Source organism: Schistocerca americana, chromosome 5, assembly GCF_021461395.2.
Source record: "Schistocerca americana isolate TAMUIC-IGC-003095 chromosome 5, iqSchAmer2.1, whole genome shotgun sequence".
Classification (NCBI taxonomy): domain Eukaryota; kingdom Metazoa; phylum Arthropoda; class Insecta; order Orthoptera; family Acrididae; genus Schistocerca; species Schistocerca americana.
Window position 1 is genome coordinate 489,010,043 of NC_060123.1, and position 23,834 is coordinate 489,033,876.

The 23,834-nt window shown below is 45.0% G+C and overlaps 1 protein-coding gene and 1 non-coding gene across 3 annotated transcripts in view; both read left to right on the top strand.

The window, feature by feature from the left end:
* LOC124615629 (myosin-9-like) overlaps positions 1–23,834 on the top strand; it is a 246,316-nt gene that overhangs the window by 27,321 nt on the left and 195,161 nt on the right. For both annotated transcript variants that reach the window (XM_047143635.1, XM_047143636.1), the window contains exon 6: positions 8,625–8,769. In XM_047143635.1, coding sequence (XP_046999591.1) covers positions 8,625–8,769 — 145 coding nt within the window. The remainder of the gene's footprint in view (positions 1–8,624; positions 8,770–23,834) is intronic.
* Trnas-cga lies at positions 4,857–4,931 on the top strand. The gene has a single exon. It is a non-coding gene; the product is annotated as a tRNA-Ser (tRNA).

Here is a 23,834-nt window from a genome sequence, read left to right on the forward strand (position 1 = left end):
GAAAGACCTGTGAACAGAGGGCTTCCAGTCATTGAATATTTCAAAATCCTTAATGAAAAAGACGTGGGGAGCTGACAGGTTCCGCCTCCTGCAGTTTTATAGGGCATTTGTTCACTCACGTTTAGATTATGGCAATGTCATCTACAGATCAGCTTGTATTTCCTACCTCAAGATGTTTGATGCTGTCCACCATGGCGGCAGTCGGATATTGACTGGAACCTTTCGTACCAGCCCAATTCAGAATCCACAGAGGCTGGTGAACAACTACTCTGAATTCGGCAATGTACCCTTTTGGCTTGATAGGCACTGAAAATCTCAGCATCACCTCTATCATCGACATTTAATGCAGTGGTCTAACCCACCTTTGAACCACTGTTCAGGAGTCTGTACCGTGCAACCAAGCCATTTGGGATTACATGCTACTGACTGTCTCAGGGATCTGGCTCTATCAGACTTCCAAATACACAGCCAGGGATGGAATGCATTGTCACTTTGGTGTCTTCAGAGGCCCAAAGTGATTTTAAGCTTGACGCATTACAAGAAAACATGGACTTCAGATTATTTTTTCACAACTTTTGTTTTCGTCCATTTTAAGTATATACCACAGTTTCATCCTTGTTTATACAGATGGATCGCAGCAACAAAATGTCCTTGGCTGTTCTGCCATTTTCCCTGATGGGGTTTTCAAAGTGCATCTTCTGGAACAGTATACAAATTATGACAAGGAGTTATATGGCATTCTGATGGCACTGGAGAAGATTCACAGGCATCACTGTACAAGGTTTCTTGACTGTTCCAATTCGCTTAGTGCACTACAAGCACTTCACTGAATGTATCCAGTAGATCAGCTGATTCAGCTCATCCATGACTCCTTACAGTGGCTCCAGCATCATGGCACATAGGTGATCTTTTGCTGGGTACCTGGCCACATCGGAATACAGGGAAATGACATGGCCAACAAAGCAGCCAAGAAAGTATGTCAGAATGGTGCTGTCCGTAAATGTCCCGCCCCATTGCACGCCATGATCTCATTTTCTGATAGACATGTCATGCATCACTGGGAGACAAATGGTTGCAGATGATAAAACAAACTGGTCACTCAAATTGACCCCCACAGGCATGGCGGACTTCATGTCAGCCTCACTGCAGGAGGAGGCCCTGCTTACCAGGGTGCGCATTGGACATAGTCCTCTAACACATTTCCCTCAATGATTCTGTGAAGTTTGTGGTGTGCCACTTTTAAGTTCAGCATATTTTGGCAATACGTGTTGTATATACTGGTATATACTGATACCAGGGCAGCTCTCTGTCTAGATGGAGATTTGCCCACCATTCTTGCCGATATTGATTTCAGTGTGAAATTTTGTGAACTTCCAGGTCTCATCCTTAAATTGGCGGGGACTGACATGCTGACTTTTCGACAGGTCACTGATGACCGTGATGTTGAATGCCTCTCACCACAAATGAGAGTGATTCTTTAATGACCTCATCACTTACAGTTGTTTGCCCTACTTTTATATCTCTTTTTATTGGGGTTTAATCTGAAAAGTCACTAGATGAGAGTGAAAGAGCTCATGTAGGACGATGATGATAAATGTGAAGGCTGCTCCAAGAGCTACCCACATTTAGTTGGGAGGTGTACATGACTGCATTGGAGTTGATGCAGCACATTATGTCTTATTAACAACTTCTTGTTGTACAGTGAGTGAGAATAGGATGCTCAGTATAATGACACCAAATATGTTGATTCTATAAAAGTTTCACTAAGATTAGTCTAGTATCTGTTAACACTTATAAAAACTGTGGATGATGTTAACATATAACAGTTATCCTCACTATTTATCACTGTCCTTTGCAAGTGACTAACAGAATGCCAGGTTAAAGTCTAGATCAGGGCCAACAACAGTCACGGCGCTACTAATCTTCTGCTCTTAGGTTGGCAACCTGTCATTGTTGCATAGTGAGTGAAATGATTCTTTGCCAGAACCAGTGATAATGAAGAACTGGGGCGATGTATTTCTAGCACCAAAATTGACATCATTGTCTTGTTACTGTTTCTTGATGTATTAGCAAGTTTAAAGAGAAATATTTTGTGATTATGTCACAGAGTGCTATAAAATGGACTGATTTAAGTAATTTAGTTCTGCACAGCAAAATAATCTGTTGATGCATGTCTCTTGAATTAATTGCAAAGACACGAAAATTTATCAAATGTGGTTGTGAAATGGCTCATAGAGTTTCATAGATTTTTGTGAATGGAATCTTCTGGAAATGCAGCAATAGCCACCACTTTGCATAAGTGGGATAGTGGTTTTGAACTTAGTCATGGGAGAAGGTAGGTGGAGCAGTGTTTATTAATAATGGTCACATGTTTGATATATTATTAAACATTGATCCACCTACCTCCTCCCATGATGTAATTAAAAAACATTGATCCACTTAACTCAGAGTGCTCGCATAGATCAGTTGTGTATTTCACTGCTTTTTTGAGTATATCATGGGCTGTGACTTTGTCATTGGTTTGTAGATACTAGCACTGTTTAAATAACAGTGACTCAAACAAAAAGCAATTAAATTTATAATCTTTGTTTACAGAAATGTTTAGACCTTCCTTCCAAATGCATTACTTTGAAACAAGTAGTCTGCCTTCTACTCTCTCATTGGTTGCGTAACACAAACAACTGACGCACCTTCTTTTGTTCTCTTCATACTTCATGGAAAATGCTGACAACATTTGTGCACAGAACACACAAATATGCCATTGGCCCCATTATAGACTTCTACTGATGTGCCAGGTGACTTTGAGATGTCACCAGTTCAGAAGACCCATACTCTTAAAACATGTGCATAAAGTAAAAATTAATCAGGTATGAGAGAGAATACTCAGTACTCTCAAAGTTTCTGGATTTGGTGAGGCGTCTTAATGAATGTTACTTTGGTAATGAGTTTCAGTAGAACAAAATCACTATACAGCATTCCTTATGCAAAACTTTTCTATCTCAACAACCAGTGTAGTGCTTGTGTTATGTGCTATTTTATATGCATGTATTCTGTGGATGCAAGTTGTAGGTTTAGTTTTTTATGATATCTGATGAGCTCATCCCATTGTTAAAACATATTCATAAAATAATTTTTGGGAGCAGCAGTCATTCAGTTGTTCGTATACATGACACTGAGAACCAGAATAAACTGAGTGAATGAGAAAACATAGTTGTCTGCTAAAAATCTATGGAGCTGTTGTGGGCAGAGTTTGGATGGTGAAAGCATGCTTGCCTAAACTGAGGGGGCTAACAACATACTACCAGTTCTTGCTTGTGACGTCCTCCGCACCTAAATTGTTGCATGAAGTCAAATCCATTGTAGCCCAAGGCATCAGTTTTAGGAAACAAAAGCTACCAACTATGTGCTCGACAAACGGCCTTTTTACTGCTTCCTTTACTGAAAAGCAGTCTTAGGTTTTAGTTTTTCCGTGTGTGTGTACAATATTGGCACTAATTTCCTAGAGACAATAGTTTGGAAAAAAATTACATGTGAACTTAATGACATTAAATACAAAAACAGATCAGACATATGTGCTTGTCTGTTAGTATGATACCATTTCATAAATTTATTTTTTACCCCTTCATGCCTTAAGGTCCGTTTGCAAGTTTTGCTTTATCATTATGAAACTTAAACCACTATTAAAACTGATATTTTGTTCTTTTTGCAGTGGTCTTTTTCAGGGTGATTGAATCATTGCTTTCTGTGGACCATCTTAAAAACTATTACCTTTTAGTACAACTGCTGCTCCATCGACATCTTTAATTTGAACTGTCCAAAGATTTTGAATGAAATGATGTCAGTTGTTACGTGACAGCCAAAACAATGGTATATAGGGAAGATCCCTGTATGACAGCAGTTTAGTCCTGCATGAAGAGGACAGCATCAAATACTGTTTATAATGAAAGAAGCTGAAGAAATTAATTAAAATTTGTACCATGGCTGGAACTTGAACTGGGGTCTCCTTGCTTACTAGACAGGAATGCCAACCATTGCACCACAGCAGCACTATTGCTGACATTGCTGTATGTCATCCCCTACACAAAATTCAATCACAGTATCAGCTTATTTACCTTTCTTAGGTTGTCACTATTTCTGAGGCTCTCTGCCATTGGAACAGCACCCCAGAATTGGACATAAGTGATGATCTAAGAAGGGAGGAAAATAAGTTGATGATATGTAGTGAAGTTTGTGTTGTGGAGGGCATTGGACTTAGGTAGACTGTGCAGCAATTTTAGTCACCCAGAGTGCTGCGGTAATGATTTCAAAGTAATTCACTAAAGGATTTTATTCAGATTGATACTGACTATGGAAGCTGTTGTACTTAGGTCAATGGCTTACAGCTGATGGCTGAGCAATTGATGTAATGGTGCTACTTGCTTTAAATAAATGACAACATGAATGACTGCATCAGTAGCTGTACAGTCATAACCATTGGTTCCTGGTGTTGTTGACTACTACAGGTTTTCAGAATGAGATTTTCACTCTGCAGCGGAGTGTGCGCCGATATGAAACTTCCTGGCAGATTAAAACGGTGTGCCTGACCGAGACTCGAACTCGGGACCTTTGCCTTTCGCAGGCAAGTGCTCTACCAACTGAGCTACCGAAGCACGACTCACGCCCAGTACTCACAGCTTTACTTCTGCCAGTACCTCGTCTCCTACATCCCCCAGGCTGTGGCTAAGCCATGTCTCCGCAATATCCTTTCTTTCAGGAGTGCTAGTTCTGCAAGGTTCGCAGGAGAGCTTCTGTAAAGTTTGGAAGGTAGGAGACGAGGTACTGGTAGAAGTAAATCTGTGAGAACCGGGCGTGAGTCGTGCTTCGGTAGCTCAGTTGGTAGAGCATTTGCCCGCGAAAGGCAAAGGTCCCGAGTTCGAGTCTCGGTCGGGCACACAGTTTTAACACTCTAAGCGCCAAGCCCGTAAAATTTACGGGCCTGGGATCGCGCGAAAATCACCAAGCCCGTAAAATTTACGGGCCGCTACATTTAATTTCATTCAAAACACTGCAACGTTATTTCTACGGGTTTGGCCAGCGCTATACGTTTTTCAGATGTTTATTAACAAAATGCGTCCATAGATGTCACGGCAGCGCTGTAATTCATGTTAAAACTTATCTTTGCGTTCTCAGTCTGTATATCATTCAGTTGTTTGTCATCATGTTTCGGCGCGGTTTATCAGACGCAGAAATTGCGGATTTGATCAATCATAGCGACACTCTGGATAATGTAGAGAGTGATTCAGACGATTCTGAATGCAATGGTGTGTTTGAAGGTACGTATTTCCGAATTTTCCACGTAATTGTGCAGTACGCACATATCTGTTGAACATGTGTAAACGATGTATGTAGTTACACATAATGTGATATTCTTTTTAGAAGACGAGATTGATGACAGTTTGTCTTCAGATGAAGACGAGAATGATGTTGAAGGTGTTGCTTCAAATCCAGCAGCTGTGCCGTATCCGAAAGACAGTGAGTGGACTGCAGTTGACACCTACCGACCTCTGCCTGTCAACACGACACCCAGGCAGATACTAGTGGATATTGATGAGTCGAGTTCTGTACTGGATTGCAGTAAAGTGTTCCTTACTGACAGTGACGTAAATGAACTCAAGAGACAGACAAATTTGTATGCATCACAGACAATACAGAAGAAAAGAAGAGGAAATAATCTGAAGCCCCATTCAGTTTTGAGTTCGTGGAAGCCAGTGACTATAAGTGAGATGAGGCGTTTCTTGGGTATTATTTTCCACATGTGTGTTTCGAAAAAGCCAAAAATTGCGGACCATTGGAGCACTAATCCTGTTCTTAGTTGTAACTTTTGTCCCCATGTCATGAGCCGTTTGCGTTTCACTCAGATACTGTCATGCTTGCATCTTGTTGACAATTCAAATCAGAAAAAACCAGGCGAAGATGGATTTCATCCACTTTACAAAGTTTTGCCATATTATAATAATTTGAAGGAGCGATGTATCCAGGCATATCGTCCCTCAGAAAAAGTGACAATTGATGAAGGAATTTGCCCATTTCGAGGTCGTGTGAGTTTCCGTGTTTACATGCAAAATAAGCCTCATAAGTATGGACTGAAAGTATATGCTGTTGCTGAAGCCAGTAGTGGCTATGTTGTAAATTTTGAAGTTTATGCTGGTAAGCATATTGTTGACAATTCTTCGTCTGCGGTTATTTTGCGATTGTTGTCTGACAGCAGCTTGCTGAACAAAGGCCACACTGTGTATTTAGATCGATTTTATTCCAGTCCAGAGCTATTTCAGCAACTGGCAGAGAAAGGCACTGGAGCTGTTGGTACTGTGAACAAATCCAGGAAAGGATTGCCTAAAGATTTAGTATCTGCTAAGCTGAAAAAGGGCGAAATGTCTTTTCGGCGTAAAGATAATGTATTGGCAATGAAGTGGAAAGATAAGAGAGATGTGTATACATTGTCTACAAGGCATCAAGCAACATTTGGTACGCATACTAAGAGAAATGGGTCTGTAGTATTGAAGCCACTTCAGGTACTTGATTACAACCTCAATAAAATTGGAGTGGATATTGGAGACCAACGCCTGCAGTACAATCCGTTCCAGCACAGAACTGTGAAATGGTGGCGAAAATTATATTTCCATTTGCTGCTTATGGGAGTATCAAATGCATTTTGGCTGTACAATGCAGTGCACAGGAAGAAAATTACAATAACAGACTTTATAACAGTGCTTGCAGTTCAGCTTGTTGAAGACGACACACTTGAATTCATTCCAAGAAATGAAGGAACTGTAGGTCGGCTAACAAAGAGACATTTTTTGCAGCACATACCTGCAACTACTAAGAAGTATGCTGCTCGTGTGTGTCACGTGTGCAGTTCCAGGAGCAAGAAACAGAGTGGCAAGGCTTCTCGCAAAGAGACACGATACGAATGTGAACAGTGTGGCGTTGCACTCTGCCTGGAACCTTGCTTTAAAATTTTCCACACTAAAAAACAATATGATTCTGTGTGAAATTTATATGTAATACTGTATACTATCAGAAACATGTAATGTAGTGCCACAATTTTGGTTAAAAATAAATCACAATTGTATTCCCTTATTCGTATGACTTTTTCTAAATTCTTAAAACATCTAAGTGATTTCTATAACTGTACCTTAAAGCTGTGCATTGTAAAGTAGTTTCTTTCACTCAGAATTAAAGTAGAAATGTGCAGCTTCAAGATGGTACCAAATTTGCCACAATCCAAACAGTAGATTTGATGCAGTAATTTTTTTAATATTGGTAAAATTGCCCGGTTTCTAGGGACGGGTGCATAAAATAGGCCTGGTACAGAGAGTGTTAATCTGCCAGGAGGTTTCACTACAGGTTTTACTCTATCATAACATAATTGAATGTGATAACAAAAACAGTGTGTGCAACTTCATTATCCAATAAGTACAAGGTATTCTGGTGCCTGCTGCCAGTAAAGTTCTCTTTAATGTGTCAGTAAATCCACATTCAAAAACTGTGATCAGCTAATCCTCATTCTCATATAGTTGGAACTGGGAAATTGTTTATTAGTGTAAACAAAAGGACTCCCCCACTCCCCCCCCCCCCACTCCCTCCCCCCCCCCCACTCTCACCCCCACTCTCACCCCCAACCTACCCCTCACTCTACCCACCACACTCTACCCACCACACTCTACCCCCCGCACACTCTACCCCCCCCGCACACTCTACCCCCCCCGCACACTCTACCCCCCCCCGCACACTCTACCCCCCCCCCCCGCACACTCTACACCCCCCGCACACTCTACACCCCCCGCACACTCTACACCCCCCGCACACTCTACACCCCCCCGCACACTCTACACCCCCCCCGCACACTCTACACCCCCCCCCCCCCGCACACTCTACACCCCCCGCACACTCTACACCCCCCCCCCCCCCCCCCCGCACACTCTACACCCCCCCGCACACTCTACACCCCCCCGCACACTCTACACCCCCCCGCACACTCTACCACCCCCCCCCCCCCCCCCGCACACTCTACCCCCCCCCCCCCCCACACACTCTACCCCCCCCCCCCCCCCCCCCCACACACTCTACCCCCCCACCCCCCCGCACACTCCACCCCCCCCCCCCCCCTTGCACACTCTCCCCCCCCCCCCGGCACCCCCCCCCCCCCCCCCACCGCACTCTCTCCCCCCCCCGCCGCACTCTCTCCCCCCCCGCCGCACTCTCTCCCCCCCCGCCGCACTCTCTCCCCCCCCCCCCCGCCGCACTCTCTCCCCCCCCCCCCGCCGCCGCACTCTCTCCCCCCCCCGCCGCACTCTCCCCCCCCCCCCCCGCCGCACTCTCACCCCCACGCCCACTCACCCCCACGCCCCACTCTCTCTCTTGCCACCCGCACCCCCACTCTTGCCACCCCCATTCTCCACAGTGCTAGTGTTTTATTATTGACACATTTTTTGGCCTGTTACTTTTAATTTCATACTATATTTGGTTTACTGCCGATTCTGCTACTATTAGTCTACAAATAAGGTAATGTAAAGTGTATTACATTGTGTTCGTTGTTATTATATCTGTGAATGATTGTTACTAATAGAGAGATTTTGTTGCAGTCCCCCCTGATACAGCAACAAAAACGCTCCGTCATAGAAAATAGGGAGGTACGTAAACTTAAATCACAGCTTGATTCGGTGACATATGAATATACGGATCTTCAAGAGGAGCTGCAACAAGCACAAGAACAAATAAGAATTCTGAGTAAGATAATTTCTGACAACAATTAATACAGACATAACACAGTACTTGTTGATTTTGTTATATGTCTTAGTTAACTGTGAAACAATTTTTGAAAGTATGTAGTTGTTTGTTATGTATAGTTATTGATGTGAATCAACTAGTTATTAGTTCTATTGTATGTTAATGTGTAAAGTCTAATGTAAAATAATTGTGAAAAATTATCGTATGAGAATGCAGGCTGTCTGTCAGTCATCCTGATGAAATCTTTTCATGTGCAGAGTGCCAATGTTTGATTTTCTTACTCATTCTTGCCTGAAAAAGACAATTAGGAAGCTAAAACAGTGCAAAATTCAGGATAGGATAAGGACAGTGTTACCAAAAGGATAGATTGCTACTCATAATATGGGGATGATGGTAATTCGCAGGTAGGCACAATGGAAAGGCTATTGTACATTTAAACTTTCGGCTGAAAGGCCTTCTTGCAAAGTATAAAAAAAACACACACACACACACACACACACACACACACACACACACACACACACACACAGACAGACAGACACACACAGAGAGAGAGAGAGAGAGAGAGATAGATATATGGGGGGGGGAGGGGGGAGACTAATGAAGGCTATTGGATGTGTTGGCGGTATAGAAGGCTTTGTAGTGCTAAAATGGGAGCAGGGAAGGGGGTAGGTAAGTGGAGAAGTGGGTCTAATGAAGATTGAGACCAAGGGGCTATAGAAATGTAGGCTATATTGCAGGGAGAGTTCCCCCCTGCACAGTTTAGAAAAGCTGATGTTAGTAGGAAGGATGCAAATAACACAGGCTGTGAAGCAGTCTTTGAAGTGAAGCACATTGTGCTGGGCAGCACCTTCAGCAACTGGGTCGTCTAGATGTCTCACGGCTGCAGTTTGTAAGCCATTCATGCAGACGGATGGCTTGTAAGTTGTCGTGCCCCAGGAGATGCCCTTGATCGCACTGGAGTAGTTGGTGGTGGTGGTTGTAGGATGTGTGGTAGAAATTATGCACCTAGGTCTATCGCAAGGATGCGATCCCTGAGGCAAGGGTTTGGAAGCAGGTGTGCACTAGGGATTGACAAAGATATTGCCTAGCTTCAAAGTGGTAGAATCAGGGTATATATGACCCGGGACAACTGGGAGATCCTGGAAAAACCTGGAAATTGTTCAGAATTCCGGGAATTTTATTTTTCATTGTTTCAGTTTACAGTTAAATTTTTGTGATTTTGACTGGTAAGAACCAATACTCTAACAAAGGATATTACTGTATCCCGCTAGTGCAGAATAATACAGCAGCAACAAAACATGAACGAGAGAAAAGAAAACGAAAATAAAACCTAAGTTGCCGTATACAACAAAACAGTGCTCATACAAGCGTCTGCCAACAGGAAAGTGTGTCAAAGGCTTTAGGAACACTATGTAATGCTTTATAACAACAAACTGCCTCTGATGAGCGTGGCGTGACAACTGTTTAAATTAGATTCGTTTGAGCAGTTGCAGGCGGCCTCTTGCGCATGCGCGATTGAGTCGCATAAGAGTAGTACCTTCTCCCACTTCTGGTTACAGAAGTGTGGCTGGGCCCCCTACTTAATATTGCCCCGGTTTGGAAATACAGTAAATCTGAGGCTGATGCACAGAGCAGTCTGAGTTCTGGTGGGGAGGTGGGTCATCTCCACGTGACCTGTGTTTACGTTCAGCGATTTTGTTGTTTCCTCTTCGTTTATTGCTTTCACGTTAAATGATAACAAAACGGATATTTGTGGCCAGGAGCTATCAAATGAATTAAATACATTCACATAATTACGGAAGGCTTAAATATGTTATTAGTTTCAGATTTTATTTCCACCTTTCTAACAGTCGAGCATTAATCGTCTTACAGGACAATGAAGTTATTTTTGCCGGTTTGCTAAAGACAGTAGGCTTTTGTTAATCTTTTCTGCTGAGGCAGTCAATTTATTTGAAACAAAGTGTTTAATTTCACACTATTGGCTAGTTTCAACTGTTCGCAGCATTTCAAGTGCACGTATGGCATTATGCTATAATAAAGAACCAAACATGAGATAATACAGTACTGGTACGTCAATTTACATACGAATGTGCAATTTAAGCTGAATTATGCATTTTAGTATGGTTCACGAAATTCCAAGGCTCTTGAAGTATCCTCTTTTGTCTTATTTCTTATATGACATAATGTAAGGTCTTTTAATGTTTTACACATACGAACATATGGGCTTCCTGCATCATCGTACCTGCGCAAGTGCGGTGACGCCTGTTATCTGGCGCTCTCTTGGAACTGCTGAAATGAACCTATTTCCAACAGGTCGCCGGAAAATATTGCGAACGGTGGTTTGGAAAGCGTTACATTCAAAGCAAATCCTTTTACACAAGAGGAACTATGTGTGAGATGTACGATGAATTTCTTAAATCACTAAGCGTTTGATTCTCATTTAAAAATCAACTCTTTGAGGACGGCCGTTTAGATGAATTTCGAGCCCAGAAGATCAGATATGTACGTCTTTATTAAAAATTTTACTGGCGCATTTGTGTGATGTATCTTAAAGTGTAACACCCGCAAAAAGATCAATGTTATATGTGGAAGCTTAGCTTCTCTTTCATTTTATTAATCTTAGAGACTAATAGTATATGTGAATGCTATGTATATTAATATAAATCATTAACTTTTCTTGTTTGTGTGTTCGTGCTACTTAAGAATGATCTTGCTATTGGCTGACTACATCACGTGCCCTATGCTGTCATCAGCTGGCGAGATCACGTGGCATAAGCTATGACTGGCTTACAAAAGCACATCGCTATCTCGATTTCAGTGCTTCGGAAAGTGACATGCAGTGTTTGGTGGAATTCAAATTTATACCTTCGTAATACGAAAATATGCAGCATACACATTTGCTGCACATCAAAGGTCTTTCAAAACGTATTCCCCCCCCCCCCCCCCCCCCCCTCAGTTTCGTTTTATAAAGTACCAGGAAATTCTATGTCAGTATATAAAACCTTAGACATTCAAAGGATTGATGAGTTTTACAGTGCCGAGGAAGAGTATACTGTCACTTAACATGAAAAGAGTGTATTTTCACCCGCGAGAAGATGTATTTTTAACTGGGAAATCCGGGATTTTTTTTTTCCTTGTCCACGTATACACCCTGTGGAATTCCACTGTGGGAGGGGTGGGTAGAATAGTGGTTGAGATACTCCTCTTATTAGGACACACGAGGTGGAAAATGTGATTCAGTTCTTCCAGTTGAGACTGGTACTGAGTCAAGAGAGAGTGCTCCTTTGTGGTTGGATGGTGGATATGTGGGAGATGGTAGGGACTGGAGAAAGAAGGTATGGTAGATGTTTTTGTGTACACATTTGGGACAGTAGTTTCGGCCTGTGTAGGCCTCGCTGAAATCCTTGGTATTTGAAGAGGGACTGCTCGTCACTAAAAATGTACAACCACAGTTGACTAGAATGACTCATTCTGGAAACATCCCCCAGGCTGTGGCTAAGCCATGTCTCCGCAATATCCTTTCTTTCAGGAGTGCTAGTTCTGCAAGGTTCGCAGGAGAGCTTCTGTAAAGTTTGGAAGGTAGGAGACAAGGTACTGGCAGAAGTAAAGCTGTGAGTACCGGGCGTGAGTCGTGCTTCGGTAGCTCAGTTGGTAGAGCACTTGCCCGCGAAAGGCAAAGGTCCCGAGTTCGAGTCTCGGTCGGCCACACAGTTTTAATCTGCCAGGAAGTTTCACAGTTGACTAGGCTCTATGGAAGGAACTTCTTGGTATGTAATGGATGACAGCTGTCGTTATGGGGTATTGCTGATGGTTGGTAGATTTGATATGAACGGAGGTACGGATGTGGCCATCTTAGAGGTGGAGATCACCACCAAGGAAGGTAGCTTGTTGGGTTGAGGAGGAACAAGTAAAGAGAATGGTGGAGTCCATGCTGCCTTCTTACCCCACCACCCACACCAAGTTGCTTCTTCCATGAGGCACAACTGCAGTCCATAGTCCAGCCACAGTGGCCGAACAGTGATCATGTCTGGGAGGGGTGCATGTGCCTGTGTGCACGTGTGGAGGGGGAGGCGGGGGGGGGGGGGGGGGGGCGGGGGCTGCGTGTGTGCTTTTTTTTTTTTTTTATACTTCAGGGGAAGATGTTCAGTTGAAAGCTTAAATGAATAGCGGTCTTTCCATTGTGCCTGTCAGCACTCAAGTGAACTTTTTGAACCCCTGCCCTCCCTCCCCACCCTTCCAGCAAGAAAATATTAACCTCAGCTAATCCATTTACATGTGGTACCCTCTCTTCACACACATCCATCCACTGACCTGTATTCCACTATTACCGTCCTCTCTCTCTCTCTCTCTCTCTCTCTCTCTCTCTCTCTCTCTCTCTCTCTCTCTCTCTCTCTTTGATCTCACTGTGTTTTCAGTTTGATTTTAGCTTGCTTTTGTCTTTCACTGTGTGTTTTAAATAGTTTTGAGTTTTTCCACATTTTTCTCACCTATTGTACATATTTTTATGCATTCTTCCCATGTATTTTTACATGTAAATACTCTACATCGATCCTTGCTTCTGTCATCTGGGCCATTACAGAAAACCTTCCCCATTTCTAGCCAGAACTCTACCCCACATGCTGTTCCTTCATTGTTGCGTAGCTCATGAAATCCTTCCAAATGACCTGACCATCAAAATACCCATCTCTGGGTGCAATCCGTCCTTCCACATTGACATTTCTCTATTAGGTTCCACCAGTTCATAACCCTCATCACCTACTGCTGCAAAACCATGTAAATCAGGCTCAAACTTTCTTGTAATTCCTCCTCTCCATACATAAAATACTCCTGATCTGCAGTCCCAGATTTCTGCATCCCATCACTCGCATGGTGACTCTTGCTCTTTAGGAACTAGAGCAGCATGCACAATGCCACTGCAAAATTTCCAGCCTGTTCGTCTCCTGATGCCGCCTTGGACTAAAACTGTCCACCACCTTGACAAGAGCATACAAAACTACCCCACATATCCTCATAGCTGATAAACCATATCTCACAGACTTATTACATTTGCCACACCCTCAGAAACTAACTCCCACCACCATACAGAATTGAGAACCTAAACAGAACCAAAACAGTTATGAACCATTACCCCAAAAGCCTAAGTCCCACAGAAGTATGTCTTTCTCCAAAAGTTATGTTTTGCCCCACTCCCAAATTCATTCATGGACTTCTTGAACACTTTCTGTCCATCTCCTGGTCCCTAAGGTAGAAACACTTTTTGCCCCAACATTACCTATTAGACTCAGTCTAAAACCAATACTGAACCGTGCCTGACTTGGTTCACTCCTCTATCCAATCGTGACTCACCCCCAATGCCCCCAAACCACTCCTTTTAATATCCCAGAATTTCCTCATCTAAAACATTGCCTCACCATCATTCATCAAATCCTTTAAAATGGAAACTAACCTTCATCTGCAGAAAGAACTGCTATTCACCACTTAAAAACTAAACCTGACTGTACAATCCTACCTTCTGACAAAGGCTCACCGAGCGAGGTGGCGCAGTGGTTAGACACTGGACTCGCATTCGGGAGGACGACGGTTCAATCCCGCGTCCGGCCATCCTGATTTAGGTTTTCCGTGATTTCCCTAAATCACTCCAGGCAAATGCCGGGATGGTTCCTCTGAAAGGGCACGGCCGACTTTCTTCCCCATTCTTCCCTAATCCGATGAGACCGATGACCACGCTGTCTGGTCTCCTTCCCCAAACACCAACCAACCAACCAACAAAGGCTCCACTACTGTGGTTTTGAACTACAGAGATTACATGGCGGAGGACTCGGCCATCTGTCAGATATGTCTGCCTACAAACCCTGCCGCAGTGGTCTCATTCCCAACAGCATCTCTAATTCCTCCTCAGATCTGTAGGTGCAATTCAGAACCTCTCCTTACACCCACCACCCCTCTCACTCCTGCCTTCTACGTGCTTCCTAAAGACCATAAATCCAATCACCCAGGACACCTCATTGTGGGTGATAACTGTGCCCCCACTGAGAGAATCTCAGGTCACATTGACCAACACCTTAAGCCTACCCATAACCTACTGTCCTATATTAGACACCAATCATTTCCTCAGACTCTCTACAGTTCCTTGTTCCTTTACCACACAGTGTCCTGTCAGTCACTGTTGAAGCCCCATCCTTCTACACCATCATCCCCAATGCCCATGGCATTGCTGCTATTGAAGAATGCCTTTCCCAGCTCATGACTGACTCCAGACATCCAGCCTCCTCCTCAGTCACCATAACACCTACATCCTCACCCATAATTAAGTCTCCTTTGAAGGCATCATGTGCAAACAAATCCAGTGCATAACAATGGTCACCTTCATGACATCATCATATTCATGCTATCTAAAGAAATCCTTCCAGACCACTCAGAATCCTAAACCCCTCACCTGGTTCAGGTCCCTCACCCCCACCCGGATCTCATGGCTCTTTCCCAAATTCGTGAGTGACACACACTGGCCCCTGAGCTATTGCAGCCCATTCTTCTTTCCCACAGTGCATTTCCTTCCCCTTGCCCCTCCCTCCCTTTCCTTGTTGCCCCTGCCCCTGCCCTTGTTGCCCTTGCCCCTATCGCCTTCCCTTGCGTTACTACTTACATCGACCTGGCTATCCACCTGGTTTCTTGTATTCCTTCCAGTTTTCGTTTTTCTTCGCCTTTTTCTTACCATCCTTTTTGTAAGCATCAAAAACTGGCAGTTTTTCTATGGCTGTCTCTTCGGTTGGAAACGGTTCATTTAATGATCCTCCTTATGACCATATTGGATGCACTTGCCATCAGGGTCAGGGTCCTTTTGGACTCTGCAGTCATGGTTTGCAACATCTACCTACCTCCTGACAGGCCACCTACACCCTCTACCCTCACTACCTTCCTTCAGCAACTCCCTCCTCCCTTCCTTCTCATGCCCATCACCCATGGCCATTTGCTACCACTATCTGTGATCGTTGTCATGTGTTGCGACATCTTAAGTGGCATCCGCCCTTCCCTGGTTGAATTACCTGTAAACAGCTACACACCAAAGCCCATTACTTAATAAAACGGAGCAAGTGGGTGTGTTCTATCCTTTCGTCACTGGTGTGGGTTACACTCCGCACCCTTCAAAGTTGTCATCAGCATTCTTCTATTCTGGGCCGTGCCCTCCCAGGTGGACTTTGTACAGATCCATAAGTTCTGACAGAACACCTCACAACCTATTTTGCAGCAGCATTGGTGTCAGTTTTCCTCATCAGGAAACATATCCCCTCTGGGCGTTTAACTGTATTTGGCTCCAAGGCATTTTCCTGTCTCATTGGAGAGACAGTATTGTGGTTTCTGTCCTTACGCCGAGCAAGGATCCATTGTCCCTTGATAGTTACTGGCCCTTCAGTTTGACAAATGGCCCCTGCAAGTTTTTTGAACAATAGTGGCTTGCGGACTCAGTTGGGACCTCAAATCTCGGGACTTTTAAATCTCCTTACCAGTGTGGCTTTTGGGAGGGACAGTCTCCAATCCATCATCTTCTTCAATTGGAAACCACAGTTCAGAAGGCCGTTTATCAGTCCGCTATCTTGTTGATTTTCTTTGATCTTTGTAAGACCTATGATACAGCTTGGTGCCATCACAGCTTACTTACACTCCTTGAGTGGGGTCTTTGGGCACCCTCCCAATTTTTATTCAACCGCTCATTGACCTCCGCGGAGCAACAGCTCCAGGTTGCCATCCGGCACACATTGGCGTAGGTACTCGTGTGGTTTTCCTCCTCCCCCCTTAAATCCTTCACTGTACCACAGTCCACCCTGATCTGGAGCTCTGCCCCAGTGCCAGACTGCGGTCCCCAATTCCATTGCTTAGGTCTTCTTTTTGACAACAAGCTTGCTTGGTTGTCCCTTATTCACTTTTTTGAAGATCAGCTGTTCCTGTAAATTCAGTGTCCTTCACTTCATTGCCCACACCTCCTGGGGCAGGGTTGTTCAACCCTTTACCACCTTCATTGGGCATTAGTTCTGTACCGTCCGGCCCCGGTAGCTGAGTGGTCAATGTGACGGCATGTCAATCCTAAGGTCCCGGGTTCGGTTCCCGGCTGGGTCGGAGATTTTCTCCGCTCAGGGACTGGGTGTTGTGTTGTCCTAATCATCATCATTTCATCCCCATCGACGCACAGGTCGCCGAAGTGGCGTCAAATCGAAAGACCTGCACCAGGCGAACGGTCTACCCGACGGGAGGCCTTAGCCACACGACATTTCAGTTCTGTACCATCTAGACTAAGGTTGTCAAGTTTATAGATCAGCTGCCACTTCCACGCTGCTCCTCTTGAACTCAGTTCACTATTGTGGTATATGTTCACTCACAGGTGCCTTTTGCACTAGCCTTGTCAATAGTCTTCCAGTTGACACTGGGATGCATTCTCTTTTGGTTCGGCAGTCCCAGTTGCTGGTTTCCTATGCCATCATTATTCACTCGTCACATGCTCACCCCTCGTATTCTATTCTTATCACGGCTTCAGGATGTCACCCACCCATTGCTCTCCCTTGAATGGGTTTCCATTATATGGCTCTGCCTCATTTCTCTCCACTGTGATTTCCAACTTCCCCCATGTCCCCTACGTTCCCTCCGGACCATTCCCTTTTGGTTAGTACCTCAGCCCAGGATTCAGATGGATCTCTTCTGGGGTCCGAAAGCATCCATCACTCAGATGGTATTCCATTGTTTGTCCCGTCCGCTGTTACAGGATTTTCACGATACCGTTGTTTCTTTACATTGATGGCTCTAAATCCACTGATCCCGTGGAATAGACCTTCATGTTGGCATAGGAACACCATCTCTTGTCTGCAACGCCTAGTTGTTTACTGTGGAACTGGTGGCCAACTATCAGTTCTTCTTATTTATTAAATGGTTCTTCCTCACCTGAGTTTACTCTGATACAGACTCGGTGAGTGGCCTTAAGGCTATCACTCGGTGTTTTTCCAGGCACCCCTTGGTCTCTGTCATCCACAACCTTGTTACAGATTTTGGCAAAGCTGTTTGGTCCATTTTGTTTCTGTTCTCGGCCATGTATGAATCTTGAGTGATGAACTTGCCCAGTGAACCAATTTGTGGCTTTGCATCAAATCCATTTTTGCTCAATTGTGGACTGCGTTGTAGGGGCGGTATCCCTTCTGTCTAATAAACTTTGTGTAATCAAGGAGACGCCCACCATGAGGTGTTTTCATCGAAGGGTATCAACCATTCTCTGCTGTCTTTGTATTGGACATACTAGGTTGACCCACAGTACTTTTACCCTCCCAGAGGGCTCACGGTTCTTTCGTGAGTTAATGCATGGCGCACACAGGGCCCTGAGCTATTGCATCCCATTCTGTCTACCCTGGCTGAATTCCCTTCAGCATGCCCCTCCCTCCCCATTTTTGCTCCTTCCCTGCTGCCCCGTCATTCCCCTCTCTCGGTGTTCTCGCTTATGTTGATCTGGATATCCACCTGGTTCCCTGTACTCTTTGCAATTTGGTCTCTCTTGCCTGTTCTCATTCATCCGTTTTGGCATTTTGGTCCCTCCTTTGTGGCTTGACCTACACTTCTAAATTTTCCGTATGTAGTGTGAGCCATTTGGGGGACGAACCCCCTTTTAGTGTGTGCAGCATGGATTCTTGTCCCCCGCTCCCATTCCTTTCCCCCCATTCCTCCTTTCCCCCCATTCCTCCTTTCCCCCCATTCCTCCTTTCCCCCCATTCCTCCTTTCCCCCCATTCCTCCCTTCCTTTCCCCCCATTCCTCCCTTCCTTTCCCCCCATTCCTCCCTTCCTTTCCCCCCATTCCTCCCTTCCTTTCCCCCCATTCCTCCCTTCCTTTCCCCCCATTCCTCCCTTCCTTTCCCCCCATTCCTCCCTTCCTTTCCCCCCATTCCTCCCTTCCTTTCCCCCCATTCCTCCCTTCCTTTCCCCCCCATTCCTCCCTCCCTCCCTCCCTCCCCCCCATTCCTCCCTCCCTCCCTCCCCCCCATTCCTCCCTCCCTCCCTCCCCCCCAATTCCTCCCTCCCTCCCTCCCCCCAATTCCTCCCTCCCTCCCTCCCCCCCAATTCCTCCCTCCCTCCCTCCCCCCCAATTCCTCCCTCCCTCCCTCCCTCCCCCCAATTCCTCCCTCCCTCCCTCCCTCCCCCCAATTCCTCCCTCCCTCCCTCCCCCCCAATTCCTCCCTCCCTCCCCCCCAATTCCTCCCTCCCTCCCTCCCCCCCAATTCCTCCCTCCCTCCCTCCCCCCAATTCCTCCCTCCCTCCCCCCCCAAATCCTCCCTCCCTCCCCCCCCCCCAAATCCTCCCTCCCCCCAATTCCTCCCCCTCACTAAGGTAGCTCCCTCCCTTGCGGTCCCAAATCTTGTAGAAGCCTTCTCTTCCTCTGAGCCCTGCCCTCCTCATCCTCTGAAAGAGGTGATGGCGATGGTGGTGATGAGGAGGAGGAGGAGGAGGAGAATAACACAAACTAATCCAGTGGAATCACAATGGATATTATCATCACGTATCAAAAATATAACACGGTGTCTCCTGTTATCCTATGTTCTGTCTTGCTCTTCAAGAAATGCAGTTCCATGATGACTACCCCCAACGTTTCGTGGTTATTGGGCATTCTGTCGGAACTGTCTCCACCCCTAGATAGCATCTGGAGGGGTGTGCACTTTTGTTCACACGGATGTCATTGGTGACTGGATCCCCCTTCACACCAACCTGGAAACGATAGCAGTCTGAATGCAAATGACTCCAGCAATCACCATTTGCAATGTCTACCTCCGTCCAGGTAGGTCAATTCCTTATGTTGAACTGCATACCTTAATGTAGCAAGTCCCGTCTCCGTATCTCCTCCTCGAGGAATTCGTGCAGTCTCTTCTCTCTTCACATGACACAACCCCAGGCCGGGGTTCAATCCACAACCAGATGGTACAACACTTGGATGTTACCCAGAGACACACATGCTCAGGGTTTTCAACTGCATTATGCTCATGGGTTCCTTCCTCTTGCAATCGCAGGACAGCTTAGTTATCTCCATCCTTAAGTTCTCTACAGCTACCAACTGATTAGCCTGACCAACATACTTTGTAAACTGCTCAAGAGGATGGTTTGCTTCTGATTATGTTGGGTACTCGAATCTTGGGGCCTTTTGTGCCAGTATCAATGTGGCTTCTGGGAAGGACAATCTACAACTGACCATTTACTCAGGTTGGAAACAGCAATCCCACAAGCTTTTAATAACCACTGATACCTTGTCATAGTCTTCTTTGACCTACATAAGGCGTATGACACGGCTTGGCACTGTCACATTTTAGTTACCCTCCATGACTGCAATTTTCGTGGCATCTTTCCTATTTTCATCCACAAGTTTTTATCCCACCGGCTCTTCTGTATTAGTGTTGGCACATCACTCAGCACGCATCGGACCCAGCAGAATGGTATGCCACCTGTGTTAAGTGTCGCACACATCCTCATTGCCATCAGTGGGCTTGTACCTTCTGTTGTGCCCTGGTTAACCTGGTGTCGTATGTCTAAGATTTCTGCATCTAGTGCAGCTCCCACTCAGCAGCACCTGCTGAACGCCAGCTCCAAGGCGCTAACAGATAGGCCTTTGTGTGAGCCCTTCCCCATGGCTTCCAGTTTTCTCCCTCCAAAATGCGGGTTATGCATTTTTGCCCTAGACCTACAGCACACCTCGATCTAGAACTTTACTTTGGCGACCAGTGCCTAGATGTTGTAGCACAATCCCGTTTCTTGGAGCTTCTTTTCGATAAAAAGCTGATGTGGCTGCCTCATATTTGCCACCTGAAGACTACATGCATGTGGAAGCTTAATATTAGCCCACACATCTGGGGGTTCAGACTATGCTACTCTTCTGTACCTTTACTGTGCACTGGTTTTGTCCAGACTATAGTTGTCAGGTTTATGGCTCAGCAGTACTATGGAACTACTTGACCGTGTTCATCATTATGGGGTGTGTGTGGTTATTGGTGCATTTTGTACTAATGTCGACAGCCCCTTCGCCGAAGTGGGTATTCCTCCTCTAGAAACACGACGGAGCCAACTCTTGTTTTCTTACGCAATCGCCATTCAACAATTCTCTGACTGTCATATATATATATATATATATATATATATATATATATATATATATATATATAATGGAAGGAAACACTCCAAGTGGGAAAAATTATATATAAAAAACAAAGATGAGGTGACTTACCGAACAAAAGCGCTGGCAGGTCGATAGATACACAAACAAACACAAACATACACACAAAATTCAAGCTTTCGCAACAAACTGTTGCCTCATCAGGAAAGAGGGAAGGAGAGGGGAAGACGAAAGGAAGTGGGTTTTAAGGGAGAGGGTAAGGAGTCATTCCAATCCCGGGAGCGGAAAGACTTACCTTAGGGGGAAAAAAGGACAGGTATACACTAGCACACACGCACATATTCATCCACACATATATATATATATATATATATATATATATATATATATATATATATATACACACACACTGTCCTCCTGAAACCCATCCTCGGATGGGATTGTTGGTTGAAATGCGTCTCCTTCCCTCTATTGGTATCTCCAATCCCTGGAAAGTCACCCTGTATTTCTTCCCGCACCCCCGTTTGAATGATGCCTCAACTACAGGTTAGGATTGACCTCTTCCAGGACCCTAAGGTCACTGTGCCCCTATGGTATTCCTGCTTATTGTACATTTCATCCTTGAGGAGTTCCACGGTGCTACCATCTCACACACTGATGGTTCTAAAACAGTAGATAAGACAGGTTACACTTTTACGTCTCCTACTGGCATGGAAAACCATTTACTGCTGGGATCACATAATGTGTTCACAGCAGAGCTGCTAGCAATTAATAGGGCACTCCGTTTTGTTACTCAGGCCTCCCTCTGCAGTGTTTCAATATGTACTGACTCAATAAGTATCTTACAGGCTATAGTCCACTGCTTCTCTCATCACCCTTTGGTCTCTGCTGTCCATGACCTATCTTTCCTTGGTCGTGCAGCATGCTCAGTTGTCTTTCTCTGGGTCCCAAGTCGGTGGGTATCTCAAGAAATGAGCTGGCTGACCGTTTGGCTAGAGGCAGATACTTATCCCCCATTCCCTTGCAGATATGCGGATTCACATCAAATCTCTTTTTACCCAAAAGTGGAATGACATCTGGTGCACTACTCCTCTCAGTAACAAATTCCTCAGAATTAAGGAGACTACTGCGCCATTCCTTCCGCTTCTCTCTGAAGGAGTCCACTGTCTAATGCCGTCTACACATCAGTGGTATTAGGCTCACCTACTGTTTTATCTCGTGTAACAAGCCATCAACACAATGTGGTTGTGGAGCCAGACCGATTTTCTCCCATGGAATGTCTTTTTTTTTTGGCACTTTGCACGAAGTGTAACCTTCCAAATTCCTTGTCTTTAATATTAGGCAGATGATTCTCAGATGGTTGAACTGGCCCTCAATTTCCTTCGAGAACGTGGTTTTTGTTTTCAGTTACAAGGTTTTGCTTTCCTCCTGGAGCAGGTGCAGGGTTGTCACGGATGGGGCCTGTCTTCATGTTCTCTGGGTCTGTGACCCATGGCCACTCCCCCATGTAAAGACTGCTCAAAACAAAGATGATGTGACTTACCGAACGAAAGCACTGGCAGGTCGATAGACACACAAACAAGCACACACATACACACAAAATTCAAGCTTTCGCAACAAACTGTTCCCACGTGGAATGTTTCCCTCTATTAATTCATATATATATATATATATATATATATATATATATATATATATATATATATATATATATATATATATATATATATATATATATATATAATGGAAGGAAACATTCCACGTGGGAAAAATTATATATAAAAAAAAAAAAAAAAAGCTTTCGCATCCCGCAACTACCCTCCCGACCTGGTACAGAAGCAAATAACCAGAGCCACTTCCTCGTCCCCTCAAACCCAAAATCCCCCACAGAAGAACCACAAAAGTGCCCCACTTGTGACAGGATACTTTCCGGGACTGGACCAGACTCTGAATGCGGCTCTCCAGCAGGGATACGACTTCCTCAAATCCTGCCCTGAAATGAGATCCATCCTTCATGAAATCCTCCCCACTCCGCCAAGAGTGTCTTTCCGCCGTCCACCTAACCTTCGTAACCTGTTAGTTCATCCCTATGAAATCCCCAAACCACCTTCCCTACCCTCTGGCTCCTATCCTTGTAACCGCCCCCGATGCAAAACCTGTCCCATGCACCCTCCCACCACCACCTACTCCAGTCCTGTAACCCGGAAGGTGTACACGATCAGAGGCAGAGCCACGTGTGAAAGCACCCACGTGATTTACCAACTGACCTGCCTACACTGTGATGCATTCTATGTGGGAATGACCAGCAACAAACTGTCCATTCGCATGAATGGACACAGGCAGACAGTGTTTGTTGGTAATGAGGATCACCCTGTGGCTAAACATGCCTTGGTGCACAGCCAGCACACCTTGGCACAGTGTTACACCGTCCGGGTTATCTGGATACTTCCCACCAACACCAACCTATCCGAACTCCGGAGATGGGAACTTGCCCTTCAGTATATCCTCTCTTCTCGTAATCCGCCAGGCCTCAATCTCCGCTAATTTCAAGTTGCCGCCACTCATACCTCACCTGTCTTTCAACAACTTCTTTGCCTCTACACTTCTGCCTCGACTGACATCTCTGCCCAAACTCTTTGTCTTAAATATGTCTGCTTGTGTCTGTATGTGTGGATGGATATGTGCGTGTGTGCGAGTGTATACCTGTCCTTTTTTCCCCGTAAGGTAAGTCTTTCCGCTCCCGGGATTGGAATGACTCCTTACCCTCTCCCTTAAAACCCACTTCCTTTCGTCTTCCCCTCTCCTTCCCTCTTTCCTGACGAGGCAACAGTTTGTTGCGAAAGCTTGAATTTTGTGTGTATGTTTGTGTTTGTTTGTGTGTCTATCGACCTGCCAGCGCTTTTGTTCGGTAAGTCATCTCATCTTTGTTTTTTATAT